Source organism: Stegostoma tigrinum, chromosome 17 (genome assembly GCF_030684315.1).
Source record: "Stegostoma tigrinum isolate sSteTig4 chromosome 17, sSteTig4.hap1, whole genome shotgun sequence".
In the NCBI taxonomy this organism is placed as follows: domain Eukaryota; kingdom Metazoa; phylum Chordata; class Chondrichthyes; order Orectolobiformes; family Stegostomatidae; genus Stegostoma; species Stegostoma tigrinum.
Window position 1 is genome coordinate 63,859,764 of NC_081370.1, and position 23,380 is coordinate 63,883,143.

At 45.6% G+C, this 23,380-nt stretch overlaps 1 protein-coding gene across 1 annotated transcript in view; it reads right to left on the reverse strand.

The window, feature by feature from the left end:
• The window catches only part of shank2b (SH3 and multiple ankyrin repeat domains 2b), a 1,006,494-nt gene that overhangs the window by 775,868 nt on the left and 207,246 nt on the right, over positions 1 to 23,380 (reverse strand). Inside the window, exons 5-6 of the mRNA XM_059652213.1 lie at positions 10,384 to 10,455; positions 5,885 to 5,993 (exon numbers count right to left, since the gene is read on the reverse strand). Of these exons, the coding sequence (XP_059508196.1) occupies positions 5,885 to 5,993; positions 10,384 to 10,455 (181 nt within the window). The remainder of the gene's footprint in view (positions 1 to 5,884; positions 5,994 to 10,383; positions 10,456 to 23,380) is intronic.

Consider the following 23,380-nt stretch of genomic DNA (forward strand, 5'->3'; position numbering starts at 1 on the left):
ACTTTAGAAATAAAACCAGTCTGACTCTAAACCAAAATACAAACAGATTCTAAGAAGAATTTTCTGAAGACGGGTCTAGGCCCGAAATGTCAGCTTTCCTGCTCCTCTGATGCTGCTTGGCCTGCTGTGTTCATGATGCTGAACAAGGTCTCAAACCTCACATGCATTATCTGACCTAAAATGTCACCTCTTCTTTACGCTGATAAAGCCATCAGTTCTCTCAGGGCAGGGACTTGAAAAGAATTTGGGGATTTACGTATACATATTAACCAATTAAAAGCTTCTAACTGATTGAAAATTTAACAGCATCTTAGGTTTGTTTAGTACATCATCATCAATGGTGTGATCCTTTGATCTTTTACTGATAAATTCTGTGTCTGATACTTCCTCTCTCACTAACACCTGAACTAGGAGCAAGGCTCCAAAAGCTTGTGTTTTCAAATAAGCCTGTTGGACTATAACCTGGTGTCGTGTGGCTTCTGACCTTGTCCACCTCAGTCCCACACCAACACCTTCACCTCACATCTGTGGTAGGCAAATTATTGGAAAATATTCTCAGGGACAAAGGGACTTATTAGCAAAAGACAGCATGGTTTTGTACGGGGCAAGTAATGCCTGATCGAAGATCACCAAGTGTGAAGCTGGATGAACACAGCAGGCCAAGCAGCATCTCAGGAGCACAAAAGCTGATGTTTCCAGCCTAGACCCTTTATCAGAGAGCTGGTGAAGGGTCTAGGCCTGAAACATCAGCTTTTTTGCTCCTGAGATGCTGCTTGGCCTGCTGTGTTCATCCAGCTCCACTCTTTGCTATCTTGGATTCTCCAGCATCTGCAGTTCCCATTATCTCATGCCTGATCGAGTTGTTTTGAGGAGGTGATGAAGATGATTGATGTTGTCTACATGGACTTCAGTAAAGCCTTTGACAAGGTCCCTCATGGCAGGCTAGTATAAAAGGTAAAGTCACATGGTTTGAGGGGTGAGCTGGCAAGATGGATACAGAACTGGCTTTGTCTTAGGAGACAGAGGGTAGAGGTGGAAGGATACATTTTGGAATGGGTGGCTGTAACTAATGGTGTTCCACAAGGATCGGTGCTGGGACCTTTGCTTTTCCTGACCTCCATGAATGATTTGGAGGAAAACGTAGCAGGTCTAATTAGTAAGTTTCTGGATGATACAATGAGTGGAGGAGTTGCGGACAGTGAGGAGGAATGTCAGAGGATACAGCACGATATAGAACAGTTGGAGGCATGGGCAGAAAAATAGAAGATGAAGTTTAATCCAGACATGTGTGAAGTGATATATGTTGAAAGGTCAAGTACAGGTGGGAATTATACAGTCAATGGCAGAACCCTCTGTAGTATTGATGAGCAGTGGGGCCTGGATGTGCAGATCCACAGATCACTGCAGGTGCCAACACAGGTAGATAAAGTAGTAAGTAAGGCTTTGTTTGCCTTCACTGGAGGGGGCATTGAGTATAAGGATAGGAACATTATGCTGCAGTTTTATAGAACATTAGTTCAATCACCCTTGGAATATCACATACTGTTCTGGTCACTAAACTACCAGAGGGATGTGGATGCTTTGGAAAGCGTACAATAAAGGATTTTCCAGGATGTTGCCTGGCATGGGGAATTTTAGCTATGATGAAATGTTGGGTAGGCTGGGCTTGTTTTTACTAGAACACAGGAGGTTGAGGGGTGACCTGATAGAAGTTTATAAGATTGTGAATGGCATGAATAATGTGGAAAGTATGAGGCTTTTTCCCAGGATGGAGGGGTCAATTACTGGGGGATACAGGTTCAAGGTGCAAGGTGGGACTTTCGAAAGAGACGTGCAAGGCAAGTTTTTCATACAAAGGGAGTGAATGCCTGGAAAGCCAGAGGAGATGGTAGAAGCAAACACAATAGCAGTATTCAAGAAGAATCTGGACGAATACATGAATAGGAAGGGAATCGAGGGATACAGATCCTGTAAGTTTTAGTATGGAAGGGCAAAATGAGTCGCAGGCTTGGAGGGTTGAATGGCCCTTTCCTGTGCTATATTGTTATTTGCTCTTTACTAATGGAAAGCTGGCATTCATATCTAAAAGTACTGGAAAATAGAGATGCAGACGTTACACTGCAATGGCACAAAACCCTTACTACACTCCACTTCGAGTACTGCGAGCAGATCCGGGCACCACACCTATGGAAGGATGTTTTCACTCTGGAAAGAGTTTAATGCAGGTTTACAAGGATGATCTCCGGATTTCAGGGGCTAATTTATGAGGAGACACCACAAAAATTAGGGTTTTATTCTCTAGAATTCAGAAGGTTAAGGGGAATTCTAATCAAGGTCTTCAGGATATTAACAAGGAAAGACAGGGTAGATAAAGATAAATTATTTCCACTGGATGAAGGTTCGAGAACCATGGGCCATAGTCTAAGAATTATGATCGGGTCATTCAGGAGAGATGTTAGAAATCACTTCTACACACAAAGAAGAGCAATGGTCTGGAATTCTCCTCCTCAAATGGTGGTTGATGCTAATTCAGTTGTTAAATTTAAATCTGAGACTGACAATTTTTTTCATTAAACAGGAAGATCAAGGGATATCGCCCAAAGGCAGGCAAATAGAGTTAGGTCACAGATCAGTCACCAGACTCAAGGAGTATTTATCCTTGCCTTGCATCAGCCTGGTGACCTCTGGTCCCTTGCACTGTTCTATGTTTTATTAAAATGTAGGATATGCAGGGTAGATTGAACTTAGTAGGATAACAGGTTGGCACAACATTGTGGGCCGAAGGGCCTGTACTGTTCTATGTTATTGAATGGGACAGCAGGCTCAACAGGTTGAATAGCTGACTCCTGTTCCTCTGTTTCTCAATCCTTATAATCGGGTAAAATTGTTATTTCTTTCTAACTGTGTAAAAATTACTTTCCCTTTTTGACTTATGTTGCACTTCCAAGAATTGACCAGCGTGTGTCATCCCAAGTCTAAATTGATCTGGTCTGGAGAAATTTCAGTAAATTCAGATCGAGTGAACTTGAAGATTTTTTTCCCCAATCTCAAGTAATTTGACAAGGAAAACAGCAGAGTGCAACAACTTGATTTCTAAAATGGAAGATTAAAAGATGATGCATTCTATGCCAAAAAGTCAGAAAAATTAGACAAAAGTATAGAGACTGGATGTCCATGGTGAAGATGAGGTGTTGGGGACCAGGGAATTGAAAGTTTTGGAGGAGGTGAAGGTTGTGCGAGCTGTCACAGAAGTAGTAGGGAGTTCCTGGACCAAGGGGGAGAAAATGGGGTCGAGATAGGTGGAGATAAGTTCGGTGGGGCAGGAACAGGCTGAGACAATGGGTCAACCAGGGCAGGCAGGCTTGTGTATTTTGGGAAGGAGATAGAAGCGGGCGGTACAGGGTTGGGGAACGATGAGGTTGGAGGCTGTGGGTTGGAGGTCACCTGAGGTGATGAGGTTGTGGATGGTTTGGGAGATAATGGTTTGGTGCTTGGGGGTGGGGTCATGATCAAGGGGGTGGTAGGAGGAGGTGTCGGAGTGTTGACGCCTGGCCTCGGCGATGTGAAGGTTAGTACGCCATACTACAACTGCGCCTCCCTTGTCTGAGGGTTTTATGGTGAGTATGGGAATGGAGCAGAGGGAGTGGAGGGCTGCACGTTCTGTGGGGTAGAGGTTGGAGTGGGTTAACATTTTGAGTCTGAGTTGGCTTCTTCTTCCAGTTTATGTTTCTTTCAGACATCCAGAATCCACAGTGTTTTGCTTTAAGTGATTAATGCAGAAATTGACACAGGCATTCCCACTCTTTGTACAATCATCAATAGTCAATAGGTCAAGTAGCATACTCCAGCTGGTATTCCTCATTCTCCTATTCCAGTTGGTGGCCCAGTGAATTAGCAGTGTTCATATATATGCTGAGAACATATTGACCACAAATCAATGGATAAAGGTCATTGGTGATGGATTATTAAACAAGCTAACACCTGCAGAATAAATTCCTCTCTCAGTTATTTTAACAGAGTCATTGTCTCCTGAAAAGGTTAATGCTTCTATTAAAATCTCTGGGGCCAGAATTTAGTATATGTGTAGTCAGCCTTTGGGTGATAACACTATGATGGTCATTTCTACCCTTTCATCTCCAAGCCTTCTAGATCTAGCATCTTGAATGAGGCTGAGCAGGCAAATGGCACTCGGAGGACTGTTAGATTGAGAAACTAGGGTATATCCAACAAAAATGTTTACACTGTTATTATCTGTTCTTGAAATTTAGTCTTAAGCTGTCCTTGACTGAATTCTTTACACAATTAATTCCAAATGTGTCACTTAGCATTAAAAAAACACCATTTCCTCTTCATGTCTGTCATTGCATCTGGATGCACATTCCTGGAAATGACAAATGAGAAAGAATTTCTCTATTCACTTCGTATGGTCCTCAAATTGTCTGATGATTGATTTCTGTGATTGTGAGAAAGATTACAAGATTCATGTCAGGTTTTTATCGCTAACTCAAAGCATTTCAAATATAGAAGTGGGAAGTGTTTTTAAAGTTGCATATTACATTAATGGTTGTAAGATTAATGGAGCAATATTTATCAAGCCCGATTCTCTGAACTATGTATGCTGTTACTGAAATTCTGCAGTCGGATTGGAGCTTCACAAAAATTACTCTGAGTAGTTTGACATGTCAATCCTCAGCTTTCTGCAACAATGAAGACACAATATGTCTTTTATAGGTTTATACACACTCTACAGATCTAGCTCCAAGTCCTACTTAGAGAATTGAGCACAAAACTGAGACAAAACCTCAACATCATACTGAAGGAGCATTGGACTTGGGGCATTCCACTTGTCAGAGAAGGCATTAAAATGTGACCTCCCACATGGATATAAAGCTCCCACGATGTTATACAAAGAAGGACAAGTAATTTCCCCACAGTGTTCCAATCTTCTCATCAATGCTACTTGTGAGAATATGTCACCACTTACACAAGTAATATGGAGCTTTAAAAATGTTACATTTCCAACTGTGCAGCAATGAGCAGGCACCAAAAAAGATCCTGAAGATGTGAAAGGCTTTGTGTCAGTGCAAGATTTTGGATTCTTATTTGTTCATTAATTTATTGAACAGAAATAGGTTAAAATAAATAGCGGTCAGAAGGATGTCACAGGGAGGGAGACAAAGTGTTTATCCATTTATGTCTTCAGTCAATATGACTAGAACATGTAATTTGGTGAACAGTCACAGTGAGACCCAAAGGATCTTTCTGGGCATAAGTTACCTGCCACGTTGCCTGTATTGCAACATTTTTAAAATTATCCATTGATTATATAGTGCCATAAGCCCATAAGATGTCGGAGCAGAAGTAGGCCCTTCAGGCCATCAAGAGTGCTCTGCCATTCAACAAAACCATGGCTGATCTTAGAATCCTCAATTCCACTTCACTACTTTTTCCCCATAACCTTCAATTCCCTTGACAATACAGGGTTGTGAAGGGTGCTATATAAATGTAACTTTTTTTCTTTACTGTTACTAATGCTGCACTTCAACAAGGCCTAAGATGACGCTATATGTTCAGAAACCCTTGTCTAACACTTACAAACTCCTCACAAGTCAAACAGTTCTAAACAAGGCAGGAACTAAAGCTTCTTCAGTATAATCCACATGAACACTAATACACTGTACAATTATGATCTGACATTTACATGATGTGAAGTTGTTTATGAAACAGTGCAAGATTACATTGTGCTTTTTATTGTCCCATTATTTACAGTTAGATTTGTCTACTGATTTCACTGACATGATTAATCATCTTAATAATTCCAAATATTCTCAGAAGTTGAATCAAAGCAAATAAAAATCCTAAGGCATCTGGTCTATCAACATACCTCCACTCTCTGAGTCATAATAATTAGGATCCAGACCTCGATCCAGCAGCTTAACAATTTTCTCAAGTGCCCGATGTTGAACATAATCCATAAATTTTCGAAGGTTGGCCTGAAGAAAACAAAGCACTATTGTTTAAAAAGTACCGCGGGCAACATCATCAACTTCCCAGCCTCAGCAAGGTTTACAACTGAAGCTAAGTATCATTTATTATCACAGTCACTTAGGAATAGCTGCTTAAGACCTGAAGCAATTAGCGAATATATTATTGAACAATCCCAGCCCTTCCACACTGTGTCTGCTTCATTCCATAGAAAGGAAAGATAAGAAAAGAGTAGTTTGTTCTGAACATGTTTGTATTGACTTGCTAAGTGTAACAAGAAGCTCACCAACTAACTCTGCCTTTCAGCAGACAATAGGAATGTGATGTTGAAAATCTAGTTTTGCTTCATCTGGTGATCATATTCATGTTGTGCCGGGAGCTGATTTACACGGTAAAGTTCCTCAGCCTTCAGCAGTGTGCTAGTTTGTCTTGTTTCAATTGTGTTTGGAGCCCCATAGACACAGAGCCACATGGCACAGGAAGATGAAATCACTGAAGCGATAACAACTCCCCATTTACTGCCTCCCTCCTCACTGTCCGCGATCAAAACTGAAGCAGTGATCCACCTGCACTTTACTCACTTGAGTCTACAGTACTCACTGCTTACAATGTGATCTCCTGTTCTCAAGGGAGGTACAATGTAGATCATAGGAACATAAGATGTCAGAGCGGAATCAGGTCATTCAGCCCATCAAATGTACTCTGCAATTCAATTATGGATGATCTTTTTCAATTCCATTGTCTTGCCTTCTCCCATAATCTTTGATTCGCTTACCAATCAAGAAGCTATCTATCTCTGCCTTAAATAAATTCAATGACTTGGCCTCCACAGCCATCTGCAGCAATGGTTTCCATAGATTCACCACCCTCTGGCTGAAGAAGTTCCTCCACATCTCAGTTCCAAAGGGTTGCCCCTTCACTTTTGGGCTGTGCCCGCATGTCCTATTCTGCCCTACTAGAGGCAACAGATTCTTCACATCCACTCTATCCAGGTTTCTCAGTATTCTGTAACCTTCGATCATCCTCATCCCTTTAAACTCCACTGGGCACAGACCAAGAGTCCTCAAGCACTCCTCAAGCTCTTCACCCTTGGGATTATTCTTGTAAACCTCCTCTGGACCCCTCCAACACCAACACATCCTTTCTTAGATATGGGCCCCTTAGATATGGGATAAACTGCGCACAATATTTCAAATGTGGTTTGACCAAAGCCTTATATAGCTTCAGTAGTACATCCCTGCTCTTGTACTCCAGCCCTCTTGAAATGAATGCTGACCTTGTACTTGTCTTTCTCATTGTCAACTGAACCTGCATAAAAACTGAAAGAACTGTGGATGCTGTAAATCAGAAATGAAAGCATAAGTTGTTGGGAAAGCTCAGCAGGTCTGAGCATCATCTGTAAAGAGAAATCAGAGTTAATGGTTCAGTTCCAGTGACCCTTCCTCAGAAATGATGGTAGCTAGGGAAATGTTGGTTTATGTCCAAAAGATAGGGTGGGGGGAGGGGGTAAGGAGTAAATGCAGATCGGAATAGAAGCCAAAGGAGTGGATAACGATCTGGCTGGGAAAATTAACAGCTGTTAATGGGTTAAAATTGTTTCAGAGATAGCAGGAAGTGCAGATGCTGGAGAATCTGAGATAACACAGTGTAGAGCTGGATGAACAGAGCAGGCCAAGCAGCATCAGAGGAGCAGAAAGGCTGAAGTTTCGGGCCTATAATGAGCTGGGAGGCAGGTCAATTGGAAAACAGGAGGCAGTGAGCCCAATGCCTCAGTGTCCTAGGTTTTCTGGCTCGTGATTGGAAAGATGGAGGCTGTCCCATCCACTGGGAGCCCAACCGAGCCAGCAATTATCTACAAGTGAAGGATTGCTTCCTGTTTATGCTGGCATTTATCTGGTGATGAGGGTTGGGGGGGGGCATTCTTTGTGGGATTCTCTAGTTTCAGGAAGGCCACCCGCCCAGTGGCATTGGTCACTCCCCTTGACAGGACATGTCTGAATAGCCCCAGTCAATGACTTTGTTTATCTGCTTATAAGGCCAATATTTATCGATACCCCTTCCTTGTCTAGTTTCAGCCCCTGTAATGGCCACCAATCAGTGACGTTTCTGAGGCTGCTGAGCCCAACAATCAGCTGGTATCAAATGAGGCACGTGGCCATCTTGACTAGGTGGGAAGACATGTGACTGATGAAGATCCACTCCAGGACCAGTTCACAACTAAAACAGTCTTTGCTAACTGCCCAATCCCAGGCACAAAATCATGCCATCTACTGTTCAAACAAAATTAGTTTCAGAAAGGCCTCTTGACGGTGGTAGTTGGAGAAACCCAATGCTTGACATTCAAATGGGAAGAAACAGCATTGCCAATGTTAGGGAGGCAGCACTTATTTTAAACAGTCTGTCAAACTGAAACCATTATTGGGCATTCTGACTGGGGACTTGGGGATTGATTTTGTTACACCAAACTATTTCTCAAACTAGCAAAAGTGATTAGTCACTGGTTAACTGCAGTCTGGGATTTTCCAACTAATGAATTAACCTGTTGACTCACTGTTTGACATTGACTATTCTGTTCTGGTGACAGAATCACAGAATTGTTTCAGTACAGAAGGAGACCATTCAGCCCATCATCCTACAGATTGGCAAATATTACCCTCAATAGAGGCTGACCTCTGTTGTAGCAGGGAAATAATGAACAGCTACAGCCTATTGATGCACTTGCTCACTGCAATCACAGCCCTGCAGCCAATGAAACACAGAAACTGATGAAGAAACTCAGCAGGTCTCGCAGCATCTGTGCCGAGAGAAATAGAGTGAACATTTCAAGTCCAGTGACCCTTTTTGTGAAGGACTTGAAACAGTAACCCTGTTCGTCTCTTCACAGATGCTGTCAGACCTGTTGATTTTCACAACATTCGTTGTGTTTGTTTGAGATCACTGTCCACAATTCTTTGTTCTGTCACTCGAGCCAATCAGTTTGCTTACTGTATTCTGCATTTTCCCAAAACCTGCTCACAGTTTACAGCGAAAAAATGTTTCTTCATGAACAGTCTGAGATACTAATTCACCGTGATCATTGCATTGTACCTGACATTACTATTTTCTGCTTCTCTTTGTCTCTATTCTATGTTTTTAATGTAGCACTCTTCATAATTCCCTTTTTTTTGCCATTTCTACCAATCTCTATACACCTCCCCGTCTCTTTCTTTCTTGATGTTTTATACATTGGCTGTGGCTCAGTCTGAAGAAGCATTATTTCCTTCAATTTAGTTTAGCTGTATATTTTAGAATTAGCTGGAAGCAACCTATTTGTTAATAAAATTAGCTTTAGAATGTTTCAGGTGTATGATTTGATGCTATATAAAGACATAAGCCACGACAGGGGAAGCATCGTAGGCCACTCCTCGTTTCCGAGTGAATGAAGGGAAATAAATATTCCTGCCTTAGCCATGATTTTATTTAGTGACTTAGCCTCCAATGGTTACTACAGAAGAGAATATCACATACTCTGAGGGAAGAAATTCCTCTTCATCTCCAATATAATGGCAGATTCCTTATTTTCAGCCTGTGCCCCTCGCTCTTTATTTGCCTGTGATCTCAGTAATTTCCCTGTGAAACTTCCACAGTATCTTGTGTCAATGAGATATGGTATTGGAGCTACCAGATTGACTATGTGACGTGCAAAGATAGTCACATTCATAAAAATGACATTTTTATTGAGATAGAATCCATAGAATCCCTACAGTGTGGAAGCAGGCCATTCGGCTCATAGAGTGCACACTGACCCTCTGAAGAGCATCCCACCCAGACCCACCCCCTACCCCTGTCCCTGCATATCCCATCCTAGACATTATGAGCAATTTGCCATGGCCAATCCAACTAACTTGGACATCTTTGGACTGTGGAAGGGAAGCGGAACACCCGAAGGAAACCCACGCAGACACGGGGAGAACATGCAAACTCCACACAGATAGTCGCCAGAGGGTGGAATCAAACCCAGGTCCTTAGTGCTGAGACCCACCGTGCCGCCCCAAATTTAATTTAATTTCCTTCTGAACTGAAGTATGAATAATTTAAAAATAAGAACTTAAGTAGAAACTAAGTGGCCAGTTCTACTCTCTTGTGGGTCAGTTGGCTCAGTTGGTTGGATAGCTGGTTTATGAAGCAAAGTGATGCCAACTGTGTGAGTTTAATTCCCACACTGACTATGGTCACTATGAAGGGATCTCCTTCTCAATATTTCCCCTCGCCTGAGAGATAGTGACCCTCTGGTTAAACCAACCCCAGTCACTTCTCTCCAATGAGAAAGCAGCCCCATGTTCATCTCGGACTATGGCAGCTGTGCTTTTGTAGACATTTCATTTTAAAAGAATGCTGGGATTATAAAAGGATGTGCACCTTTGTGTGGAGTTTTGAAACTTGTTTCTCGTCGAAGTTAGCTTGCTTGTATACCCGCTTCTTGTAGCAAAACTGGAAACAGAAACAAACACATTTTCATTATGCTCATTCCTAGCAACGCTTTTCAAAAATAACAACAAAATCACATGACTTGCCTTGAGGTAAATAAACAGCAATGAATGAAGGGAAAATGCATTATAAAATGTTTGTGTTAGAAACACAAGTGCAAGCTTGGTGGATTTAATTCCTACTCTTCAGAACCAAACAATTCTCACGCTGGACACAAACTGTACAACATGAGGGGAAAAAAAAATCCTTCAGACCAGACGTTAAAGGTTAAAACTGCTGTTGTGGCTGTAGGAGCTTTGAAAAGAGTGAGCTTTTACCAGGACAGACTCGTGCCTCCAGCCAAATGAAACTCCTGAGTACAGAGTAAATGGGTTTATTCAGAGAGCTGATCTAGCAGGGAATAGGCACCTTTGTATGGACAGTGCCGACAGGCTGTTCTCAGCCATGTTTGTTTTTAAACCAGCAATCTGTCTACTGCACAGATACAGTTATCATTCATTTATAAGTTAGCATGTGTGCTGAGGCTTTGCGTATATTTCTTAATCTCTCTGATCACTTAATCCATAATGGAAAATAACAAAGATTAAGTAATAGGCCTATGTACAGATGATATTAAAATTTATTCCTTACATTACAATGGTAACTGAACTTCACTGGTTGTAACAGTGATAATGGGAACTGCAGATGCTGCAGAATCCAAGATAATGAAATGTGAGGCTGGATGAACACAGCAGGCCCAGCAGCATCTCAGGAGCACAAAAGCTGATGTTTTGGGCCTGGACCCTTCATCAGAGAGGAGGATGGGGTGAGGGTTCTGGAATAAATAGGGAGAGAGGGGGAGGCGGACCGAAGATGGAGTGAAAAGAAGATAGGTGGAGACGAGAGTATAGGTGGGGAGGTAGGGAGGGGATAGGTCAGTCCAGGGAAGACGGACAGGTCAAGGAGGTGGGATGAGGTTAGTAGGTAGGAGACAGAGGTGCGGCTTGGGGTGGGAGGAAGGGATGGGTGAGAGGAAGAACCGGTTAGGGAGGCAGAGACAGGTTGGACTGGTTTTGGGACGCAGTGGGTGGAGGGGAAGAGCTGGGCTGGTTGTGTGGTGCAGTGGGGGGAGGGGACGAACTGGGCTGGTTTTGGGATGCGGTGGGGGAAGGGGAGATTCACTGGTTGTAAAGCACCTTGTCATATCTTAACATGGTGAAAGGTGCCATATAAGTGCAGGTCATTCCTTTATCCTTTCTTTATCGTTGATTAAACAGTGACTTGGAGGTGAGTAGATGGTGAATTGTGACCAACCAGAGTTCAGGCAACAGAACAATGGACAAGCCACAACCATCAGTCCCCTAGCACTGAAATAATTTGATTAAGATTGATAAGGCTGCTTTTAGTATTGCTGAACAAATCTTAACTCAAAACATCCAGACTGGTTATAAGAACAACCTCAAATCAGTAAAAAGTAATGGCGTACATTCAGAGCCAATGATTTCTACGCCACTTCAGAAAATCAGGCACCGCCTCTGGCTCACCACGAGGGGAGTGGGGAGTGGGGAGGGCCACAAGGGGAGTAGGGGATGGGAGGGCCATCAGAGAAGTAGGGAATGGGGGTTTGGGAGTACCATGAAGTGAGTGGGAGATGGGAAGATCATCAGGAGTAGGGGATGGGAGGACCATCAGGGGAGTGGGGAATGGGGGTTTGGGAGTACCATGAAGGGAGTGGGAGATGGGAAGATCATCAGGAGTAGGGGATGGGAGGACCATCAGGGGAGTGGGGAATGGGGAGGGACATCAGGGGAGTGGGGGTTGGGAGGACCGTCGGGGGATAGGGGATGCGAGGGCCATTAGGGGAGTGGGGGAAGGGGAGGGACATCAATCAGGGGTGTAGGGGATGGGGAGGTATATCAGGGGAATGGGGGATGGGAGGACCACGAGGGGAGTGAGCTCATCCACCCCAGTGATTTGGTCCAGAGTGACAGTTCAGTGTAACACTAGGGGAGTATTGCATTGCATAAGGTTCTGTTTTTCAGTTAAGTCATTCAAACACAGATCACAGCTCCATCTGCCCTCTGAGGTAAAAATTCTCACTTCAGCCTTTGAAGATGACCAGGGGACATTCCTATCATAGTCAACAGTTATCCCACAACTAACATCGTTTCTCTTGTTGTTATTTGTGGCATCTTGCATTGGGATTTTCCTGCATTATTGCAAAGCTAAGTCAGTGGGTGTGGGCTCACTTTTGATTTGTCAGTGCTTTAATGTCATACATAACCAAACCAGTCATGTTGAAAACTGGAATGACTGGAACAAGGAACTCCAAGGAGCCAGAACAATAAACAAGGAATTAGGAGGGCTAAAAGGGGGTCATGAAAAATCAGTAACAAACAAGATTAAGGAGAGTCCCATGCTTTTTATACATATATAAAAAGCATGACTGTAGCCTTGGAAATGGGTTTCCCACTCAATGAGAAAGAAGTAAATCTATGTGTCGAGCCAGAAGAGGTAAGTGAGGTCCTAAATGAACATGAACAAAGAGAAGGAATTAGTGCAGGGTGATCTCAGGGAAGGGAGTGTTGAATTTCTGAGTCAAGTTGCTATTAAAATGCAAGTTGTGTTGTGCATCTCAAAAAGTATTAAGGTAGATTAATCCCCAAGTCTTGATGGAATCTCTTCTAAAATATTGAGGGAGGCAAGAGAACAAATTGCTGGAGCTTTGACAGACACCTCTGTATCCTCTGTGGCCAGAGGTGAGGTCCCAGAGGACTGCAGAATAGCCAATGTTGTCCCATTGCTTAAGAAGGGTAGAAGGGATAATCAAGGAAATTACAGGCCTGTGAGTTTCATGCCTGTGGTAGGGAAATTATTGGAAAAGATTCTCAGGAACAAGATATACATATATTTAGGAGCAAATGGACTTATTAGCGATGGAGAGCATGCTTTTGTGCCGGGGAGTCATGCCTCACAAATTTGACCAAATTTTTTGAGGAGGTGACAAAAATGATAGATGAGGGAAAAGTGGTTGATGTTGTCTATATGGACTTCAGTAAAACCTTTGACAAGGTCCTCCATGGCAGACTGGTACAAAAGGTGAAGTTACACAGCATCAGGGTGAGATGGCAAGATGGATACAGAACTGGCTTTGTCTGAGGAGACAGAGGGTAGAGGTGGAAGGATGGTTTTTGGAATGGACGGCTGCAACTAATGGTGTTCCACAAGGATCAGTGCTGGGGCCTTTGCTTTTTGTGACCTCCATGAATGATTTGGAGGAAAATGTAGTGGGTCTAATTAGTAAGTTTCTGGATGATACAAAGATTGGGAGAGTTTTGTTCTGTAGAGAGTGGCGGGAGATGGGTGGAAGTGAAGTTGGAGCGGAGAGGCAGTCGGGAAGGTAAGTGACCGTTATTTAAGCACTTACCTCGAAGCCCCAGGTCCTACACAGTAGGGCCTCCCTCCCTCCCTCCTCCTCGAACCGAATTAAAAGTCCACAGACTCGCAGCAGGAAGAGCAGGAGTGTCGATCAGAGGCCTACAGGTGGGTGAGTCTCTGCTTTAAAGATCAGCAAATATCTACCTTGACTGGCGGAGCCCTCCATTCCTGTTCCAGCAGCAGAAAGAGCGGGAGCTCTAACCAAGAAGGACTCTCGTGTTAAGGTAAAAGGTAGGGCTTTTCAATTTATATCCTTGTGTATTGTGTAATTGTTTAAAAGTTTAATTGCTTAATTGAAAAACAGTGTAGCAGAGAAGTACGAGAAAGTATTTAATACATAAATTGTAAAAGTTGACTAAGTAAGTAGTAATGGCTGGGCAGGTGATGTGCTGTAGCTGTATGATGTGGGAGCTGGCTGATCCCATTGTGAACCGCAGCCACCACATCTGCAGCAAGTGTTAGTTGCTGGAAGAACTCCGGATCAGAGTAAATGATCTGGAATCTGAGCTTCAAACTCTGCGGCACATCCGGGAGGGGTAGAGTTAGCTGGACACTTTGTTTCAGGAGGCAGTCACACCCGATAGATAATTAACTCAAATTCAGAAAGTGTTCAGGGACGAGGTGTGACTGTAAGTGAGGCAGGTAGGGGGATTCTGAGTTCAGGGGTGCAGGAGCCTCAGCCCTTGACCTTGACCAACAGGTATGAGATTCTTGATCCTGTACGGATGAGGGAAAGGACTGTGGACAGGATAAGCCAGCTGACCACGGCACCGTGGTGCAGAAGGCCATTCAAGAGCGGGGAGCAAAAAGACAGGTAGTTGTTATAGGGGATTCTATTATTAGGGAGACAGATAGTTTCCTATGCAAGCCAGATCGGGAGTCCCACATGGTGTGTTGCCTGCCCGGTGCCAGGGTGCGGGACATCTCCGACCGGGTTGAAAGGATATTGGAGCGGGAGGGGGAGGGGGAGGATCCAGTTGTTATGGTCCACGTTGGGACTAACAACACAGGCAAAGCTAGGGTAGAGGACCAGTTCAGGGATTATGAAGCACTAGGAAAGAAACTGAAGTACGGGTCCTCAAGGGTCATAATCTCCGGATTACTGCCTGAGCCACGTGCTAATTGGTATAGGGAAAAGAAAGTTAGGGAAGTAAACACGTGGCTAAGGAATTGGTGTGGGAAAGAGGAATTCCATTTCATGGGGCATTGGCATCAGTTTTGGAGCCGGGGGGATCTGTACCGTTGGGACGGTCTCCACCTGAACCAATCTGGAACCAGTGTTCTAGCGAAAAGGATAAATAGGGTGGTCAGTAGGACTTTAAACTTCTGAGTCGAGGGGGAAGGGAAAGTGAAAGAGACAGGGAGTATGGAGTTAAATGGAAAGATAAGCAGCAGGATAGCATGAGTACAGGTGGATTTAAGCTCAAGGCAGACTAGGAATACAGCAAAAAGGAAGGATAGCTTAAGACATGAGATAATGGGAACTGCAGATGCTGGAGATTCCAAGATAATAAAATGTGAGGCTGGATGAACACAGCAGGCCAAACAGCATCTCAGGAGCACAAAAGCTCCTGTGTGCTCCTGAGATGCTGCTTGGCCTGCTGTGTTCATCCAGCCTCACATTTTATTATCTTGACAGCTTAAGACATTTTGGGATTTCCAACCTCTCGAATAATGATAAGAAAGTTAGCATTAAGGCACTTTGCCTAAATGGTTGGAGTATTCGCAACAAAGTAGATGAATTAACATCACAAATCCTCTTGAATGATTATGATGTGACAGGCATCACAGAGACATGGTTGCAGGGAGCTCAGGACTGGCAGTTAAACATCCAAGGATTCACAACATATCGAAAAGACAGGGAGGTGGGCAGAGGGGGTGGAATTGCCTTGTTAGTTAAGAATGAAATTAAATGTACGGCACTGAATGACATAGGGCCAGAGGATGTGGAGTCTGTGTGGGTGGAATTGAGGAACACAAAGGCAAAAAAACATATAATGGAGTTATGTACAGACCTTCTAACAGTGATCAGGGCCAGGGATGCAAGATGCACCAAGAAATCGGGCATGTCAGAAAGGCAAGGTCGTGGTGATCATGGGTGACATCAACAGGCAGGTGGACTGGGTGAATAATGTTGCCGGTGGATCCAAGGAAAGGGAATTCATGGAATGTTTATACGATGGCTTTTTGGAATAGCTTGTGATGGAGCCCACAAGGGAGCAAGCTATTCTGACCCATCGTCTCAGCCTGCTCCTGCCCCACCGAACTCATCTCCACCTATCTGGACTCCATTTTCTCCCCTTTGGTCCAGGAACTCCCCACCTATGTCCGTGACACCACCCACGCCCTCCACCTCCTCCAGGACTTCCAATTCCCTGGCCCCCAATACCTCATATTCACCATGGACGTCCAGTCCCTGTACACCTGCATTCTGCATGGAGATGGCCTCAAGGCCCTCCGCTTCTTCCTGTCCCGCAGGCCCGACCAGGCCCCCTCCACCGACACTCTCATCCGCCTAGCGGAACTCGTCCTCACACTCAACAACTTCTCTTTTGACTCCTCCCACTTCCTACAGACTAAGGGGGTGGCCATGGGCACCCGCATGGGCCCCAGCTATGCCTGCCTCTTTGTAGGTTACGTGGAACAGTCCATCTTCCGCACCTACACAGGCCCCAAACCCCACCTCTTCCTCCGGTACATTGATGACTGTATCGGCGCCGCCTCTTGCTCCCCAGAGGAGCTCGAACAGTTCATCCACTTCACCAACACCTTCCACCCCAACCTTCAGTTCACCTGGGCCATCTCCAACACATCCCTCACCTTCCTGGACCTCTCAGTCTCCATCTCAGGCAACCAGCTTGTAACTGATGTCCATTTCAAGCCCACCGACTCCCACAGCTACCTAGAATACACCTCCTCCCACCCACCCTCCTGCAAAAACTCCATCCCCTATTCCCAATTCCTCCGCCTCCGCCGCATCTGCTCCCACGATAAGACATTCCACTCCCGCACATCCCAGATGTCCAAGTTCTTTAAGGACCGCAACTTCCCCCCCACGGTGATTGAGAACGCCCTTGACCGCGTCTCCCGCATTTCCCGCGACACATCCCTCACACCCCGCCCCCGCCACAACCGCCCCAAGAGGATCCCCCTCGTTCTCACACACCACCCTACCAACCTCCGGATACAACGCATTATCCTCCGACACTTCCGCCATTTACAATCCGACCCCACCACCCAAGACATTTTTCCATCCCCACCCCTGTCTGCTTTCCGGAGAGACCACTCTCTCCGTGACTCCCTTGTTCGCTCCACACTGCCCTCCAACCCCACCACACCCGGCACCTTCCCCTGCAACCGCAGGAAATGCTACACTTGTCCCCACACCTCCTCCCTCACCCCCATCCCAGGCCCCAAGATGACATTCCACATTAAGCAGAGGTTCACCTGCACATCTGCCAATGTGGTATACTGCATCCACTGTACCCGGTGCGGCTTTCTCTACATTGGGGAAACCAAGCGGAGGCTTGGGGACCGCTTTGCAGAACACCTCCGCTCAGTTCGCAACAAACAACTGCACCTCCCAGTCGCAAACCATTTCCACTCCCCCTCCCATTCTCTTGATGACATGTCCATCATGGGCCTCCTGCACTGCCACAATGATGCCACCCGAAGGTTGCAGGAACAGCAACTCATATTCCGCCTGGGAACCCTGCAGCCATATGGTATCAATGTGGACTTCACCAGTTTCAAAATCTCCCCTTCCCCCACTGCATCCCTAAACCAGCCCAGTTCATCCCCTCCCCCCACTGCACCACACAACCAGCCCAGCTCTTCCCCCCCACCCACTGCATCCCAAAACCAGTCCAACCTGTCTCTGCCTCCCTAACCGGTTCTTCCTCTCACCCATCCCTTCCTCCCACCCCCAGCCGCACCCCCAGCTACCTACTAACCTCATCCCACCTCCTTGACCTGTCCGTCTTCCCTGGACTGACCTATCCCCTCCCCACCTCCCCACCTACACCCTCTCCACCTATCTTCTTTTCTCTCCATCTTCGGTCCGCCTCCCCCTCTCTCCCTATTTATTCCAGTTCCCTCTCCCCATCCCCCTCTCTGATGAAGGGTCTAGGCCCGAAACGTCAGCTTTTGTGCTCCTGAGATGCTGCTTGGCCTGCTGTGTTCATCCAGCCTCACATTTTATCAAGCTATTCTGGACTTAGTGCTATGTAATGAGCCAGCCTTTATAAAAGACCTTAAAGTAAGGGAACACTTAGGAGGCAGCGATCATAATATGGTAGAGTTCAGTCTGCAGTTTGTAAGAGAGAAGGCAAAATCAGATGTAATGGTGTTACAGTTAAATAAAGGAAATTACAGGGGCATGAGAGAGGAACTGACAAAAATTGACTGGAAGCAGAGCCTAGCGGGGAAGAGAGTAGAGCAACAATGACAGGAGTTTCTGGGTGTAATTGAGGACACAGTACAGAGGTTCATCCCAAAGAAAAGAAAGATTATCCGGGGTGGAATTAGACAGCCATGGCTGACAAAGGAAGTCAGGAAATATACCAAAGAAAAAGAGACAGCCTGTAAAGTGGCCAAGAGCACTGGGAAATCAGAAGATTGGGAAAGCTACAAAAACAAACAGAGGACAACAAGGAGAGAAATAAGGAAGGAGAGGATTAAATATGAAGGTAGGCCAGCTAGTAATATTAGAAATGATAGTAAAAGCTTCTTTCAATACATAAGAAAGAAACAAGAGGCAAAAGTAGATATTGGGCTGCTCCAAATTGATGTTTGAAGGCTAGTGATGGGAGATAAGGAAATAGCTGAAGAGCTTAATAAGTACTTTGCGTCCGTCTTCACAGCGGAAGACATGAGTAGTATGCCAACAATTAAGGAGAGCCAGGGGGCAGAGTTGAGTACGGTAGGCATTACAAAAGAGAAAGTGCTAGAAAAACTAAAAGGTCTAAAAATTGATAAATCTCCTGGCCCCAATGGGCTACATTCTAGAGTTCTGAGGGAGGTGGCTGAGGAAATAGTGGAGCCTTTTGTCGTGATCTTTCAAAAGTCACTGGAGTCAGGGAAAGTCCCAGGTGATTGGAAAATTGCTGTTGTAACCCCCTTGTTTAAGAAAGGATCAAGGCAAAAGATGGAAAATTACAGGCCGATTAGCCTAACCTCGGTTGTTGGTAAAATTCTAGAATCCATTGTCAAGGATGAGATTTCTAAATTCCTGGAAGTGCAGGGTCAGATTAGAATAAGTCAGCATGGATTTAGTAAGGGGAGGACATGCCTGACAAACCTGTTAGAATTCTTTGAAGAGATAACAGGTAGGTTAGACCAGGGAAACCCAGTGGATGTTATCTATCTAGACTTCCAAAAGGCCTTTGATAAGGTGCCTCACGGGAGGCTGCTGAGTAAGGTGAGGGCCCATGGTGTTCGAGGTGAGCCACTGGTCTGGCTTGAGGATTGGCTGTCTGACAGAAGGCAGACAGTTGGGATAAAAGGCTCTTTTTCAGAAGAGCAACCGGTGACAAGCAGTATCCTGCAGGGTTCAGTGTTAGGGCCGCAGCTGTTCACCTTATATATCAATGATCTGGATGAAGGGATTGGGGGCATTCTGGTGAAGTTTGCTGATAATACGAAGATAGGTGGACAGGCAGGTAGTACTGAGGAGGTGGGGAGGCTGCAGAAAGATTTAGACAGTTTAGGAGAGTGGTCCAGGAAATGGCTGATGAAATTCAAAGTGAGTAAATGTGAGGTTTTGCACTTTGGAAAAAAGAATACAAGCATGGACTATTTTCTAAACAGTGAGAAAATTCGCAAATCAGAAGTACAAAGGGATCTGGGAGTGTTGGTCCAGGATTCTCTAAAGGTTAACTTGCAGGTAGAGCCTGTGATTAATAAAGCGAATGTAATGCTGTTGTTTATCTCAAGAGGGTTGGAATATAAAAGCAGTGATGTGCTTCTGAGGCTTTATAAACCTCTAGTTAGGCCCATTTAGAATGCTGTGTCCAATTTTGGGCCCCACACTTCAGGAAGGACATACTGGCACTGGAGCATGTCCAGCGGAGATTTACACGGATGATCCCTGGAATGGTCGGTTTAGTGTATGATGAACGGCTGAGGATCCTGGGATTGTACTCATTAGAGTTTAGAAGGTTGAGGGGAGATCTAATAGAAACTTACAAGATAATGTATGGTTTAGAAGGGGTGGACGCTAGGAAGTTGTTTCCGTTAGGCCGGGAGACTAGGACCTGTGGGCACAGCCTTAGAATTAAAGGGGGTAAATTTAAAACGGAAATGAGGAGACATTTTTTTCAGCTAGAGAGTGGTGGGCTTGTGGAATTCATTGCCGCAGATTGCAGTGGAGGCCGGGACATTGGATGTCTTCAAGGCAGACATTGATAAATTCTTGATCTCAGAAGGAATCAAGGACTATGGGGAGAGTGCAGGGAAGTGGAGTTGAAATGCCCATCAGCCATGATTTAAATGGCGGAGTGGACTTGATTGGCCGAATGGCCTTACTTTCACTCCTATGTCTTATGGTCTTCTGGAGTTGCGGATAGTGAGGGGATTTATCAGAGGATATAGCAGGATATAGAACAGTTGGAGGCATGGGCAGAAAAATAGAAGATGAAATTTAATCCAGACATGTGTTGAAAGGTCAAGTACAGGTAGGAATGACACAGTCAATGGCAGAACCCTCTGTAGTATTGATGAGCAGTGGGGCCTGGGTGTGCAGATCCACAGATCACTGTAGGTGCCAACACAGGTAGATAAAGTAGTAAGTAAGGCTTTGTTTGCCTTCACTGGAGGGGGCATTGAGTTTAAGGATAGAAACATTATGCTGCAGCTTTATAGAACATTAGTTCAATCACCCTTGGAATATCGCATACTGTTCTGGTCACTAAACTACCAGAGGGATATGGATGCTTTGGAAAGCGTACAATAAAGGATTTTCCAGGATGTTGCCTGGCATGGGGAATTTTAGCTATGATGAAATGTTGGGTAGGCTGGGCTTGTTTTTACTAGAACACAGGAGGTTGAGGGGTGACCTGATAGAAATTTATAGTATTGTGAATGGCATGGATAGTGTGCAAAGTATGAGGCTTTTTCCCAGGATGGAGGGGTCAATTACTGGGGGACACAGGTTCAAGGTGTGACGGGGGAAGTTTAAAACAGATGTGCGAGGTAAGTTTTTCTTACAAAGGGCAATGCATTCCTGGAACACACTGCCAGGGAAGGTGGTAGAAGCAAACACAATAGCACTGTTCAATAACCACCTGGACGAGTACATGAATAGGAAGGGAATCGAGAACATGGATCCGGTAAGTGAAGAGAGTTTTATTACGGAAGGACAAAATGTCACGATGCAGTCTTCGAGGGCTAAATGGCCTGTTCCAGTGCTGTATTTTTCTTTGTTCTTTGACTGTTTGCTGACTCATTCAACAACATTTGGACCAGTTGGGGATGGCATGGCGGCTCACTGGCTAGTGCTGCTACATCATCCGGGCAAATGTGAGGTGATGCATTTTGGACGATCAAATTCAAGGGCGAACTATACAGTAAATGGAAAAGTCCTAGGGAAAATTGATGAACAGAGAGATCTGGGGGTTCAGGTCCATTGTTCCCTGAAGATGACAACGCAGGTCAATAGGGTGGTCAAGAAGGCATATGGCATGCTTTCCTTCATTGGACAGGGTAATGATTACAAGAGCTGGTAGATAATAAAATGTGAGGCTGGATGAGCACAGCAGGCCCAGCTGAATCTCAGGAGCACAAAAGCTGACGTTTCGGGTCTAGACCCTTCATCAGCGAGGAGGATGGGGTGAGGGTTCTGAAATAAATAGGGAGAGAGGGGGAGCCGGACCGAAGATGGAGAGAAAAGAAGGTAGGTGGAGAGGAGAGTATAGGTGGGGAGGTAGGGAGGGGATAGGTCAGTCCAGGGAAGACGGACAGGTCAAGGATTTGGGATGAGGTTAGTAGGTAGGAGATGGAGGTGCGGCTTGGGGTAGGAGGAAGGGATGGGTGAGAGGAAGAACTGGTTAGGGAGGCAGAGACAGGTTGGACTGATTTTGGGATGCAGTGGGTGGAGGGGAAGAGCTGGGCTGGTTGTGTGGTGCAGTGGGGGGAGGGGATGAACTGGGCTGGTTTTGGGATGCGTGGGGGAAGGGGAGATTTTGAAGCTAGTGAAGTCCACATTGATACCATTAGGCTGCAGGGTTCCCAAGCGGAATATGAGTTGCTGTTCCTACAACCTTCGGGTGGCATCATTATGGCACTGCAGGAGGCCCATGATAGACATGTCATCTAAAGAATGGGAGGGTGAGTGGAAATGGTTTCGACTGGGAGGTGTAGTTGTTTATTGCGAACCGAGCGGAGGTGTTCTGCAAACCGGTCCCCAAGCCTCCGCTTGGTTTCTCCAATGTAGATGAAGCCACACTGGGTACAGTGGATGCCGTATACCACATTGGCAGATGTGCAGGTGAACCTCTGCTTAATATGGAAAGTCATCTTGGGGCCTGGGATAGGGGTGAGGGAGGAGGTATGGGGGCAAGTGTAACATTTCCTGCGGTTGCAGGGGAAGGTGCCGGGTGTGGTGGGGTTGGAGGGCAGTGTGGAGCGAACAAGGGAGTCACGGAGAGAGTGGTCTCTCCGGAAAACAGACAAGGGTGGGGATGGAAAAATGTCTTGGGTGGTGGGGTCGGATTGTAGATGGCGGAAGTTTCGGAGGATGATGCGTTGTATCCGGAGGTTGGTGGGGTGGTGTGTGAGAATGAGGGGGATCCTCTTTGGGTGGTTGTGGCAGGGGCGGGGTGTGAGGGATGTGTTGTGGGAAATGCGGGAGACGCGGGCAAGGGCGTTCTCGACCACTCTGGGGGGAAAGTTGCAGTCCTTGAAAAACTTGGACATCTGGGATGTGCGGGAGTGGAATGCCTCATCGTGGGAGACTTTCCATATTAAGCAGAGGTTCACCTGCACATCTGCCAATGTGGTATACTGCATCCACTGTACCCAGTGTGGCTTCCTCTACATTGGGGAAACCAAGCAGAGGCTTGGGGACCGCTTTGTAGAACACCTACGCTCGGTTCGCAATAAACAACTGCACCTCCCAGTCGCAAACCATTTCTACTCCCCCTCCCATTCTTTAGATGACATGTCCATCATGGGCCTCCTGCAGTGCTACAATGATGCCACCCGAAGGTTGCAGGAACTGCAACTCATATTCCGCTTGGGAACCCTGCAGCCCAATGGTATCAATGTGGACTTCACCAGCTTCAAAATCTCCCCTTCCCCCACTGCACCACACAACCAGCCCAGCTCTTCCCCTCCACCCACTGCATCCCAAAACCAGTCCAACCTGTCTCTGCCTCCCTAACCTGTTCTTCCTCTCACCCATCCCTTCCTCCTACCCCAAGCTGCACCTCCATCTCCTACCTACTAACCTCATCCCACCTCCTTGACCTGTCCGTCTCCCCTGGACTGACCTATCCCCTCCCTACCTCCCCAC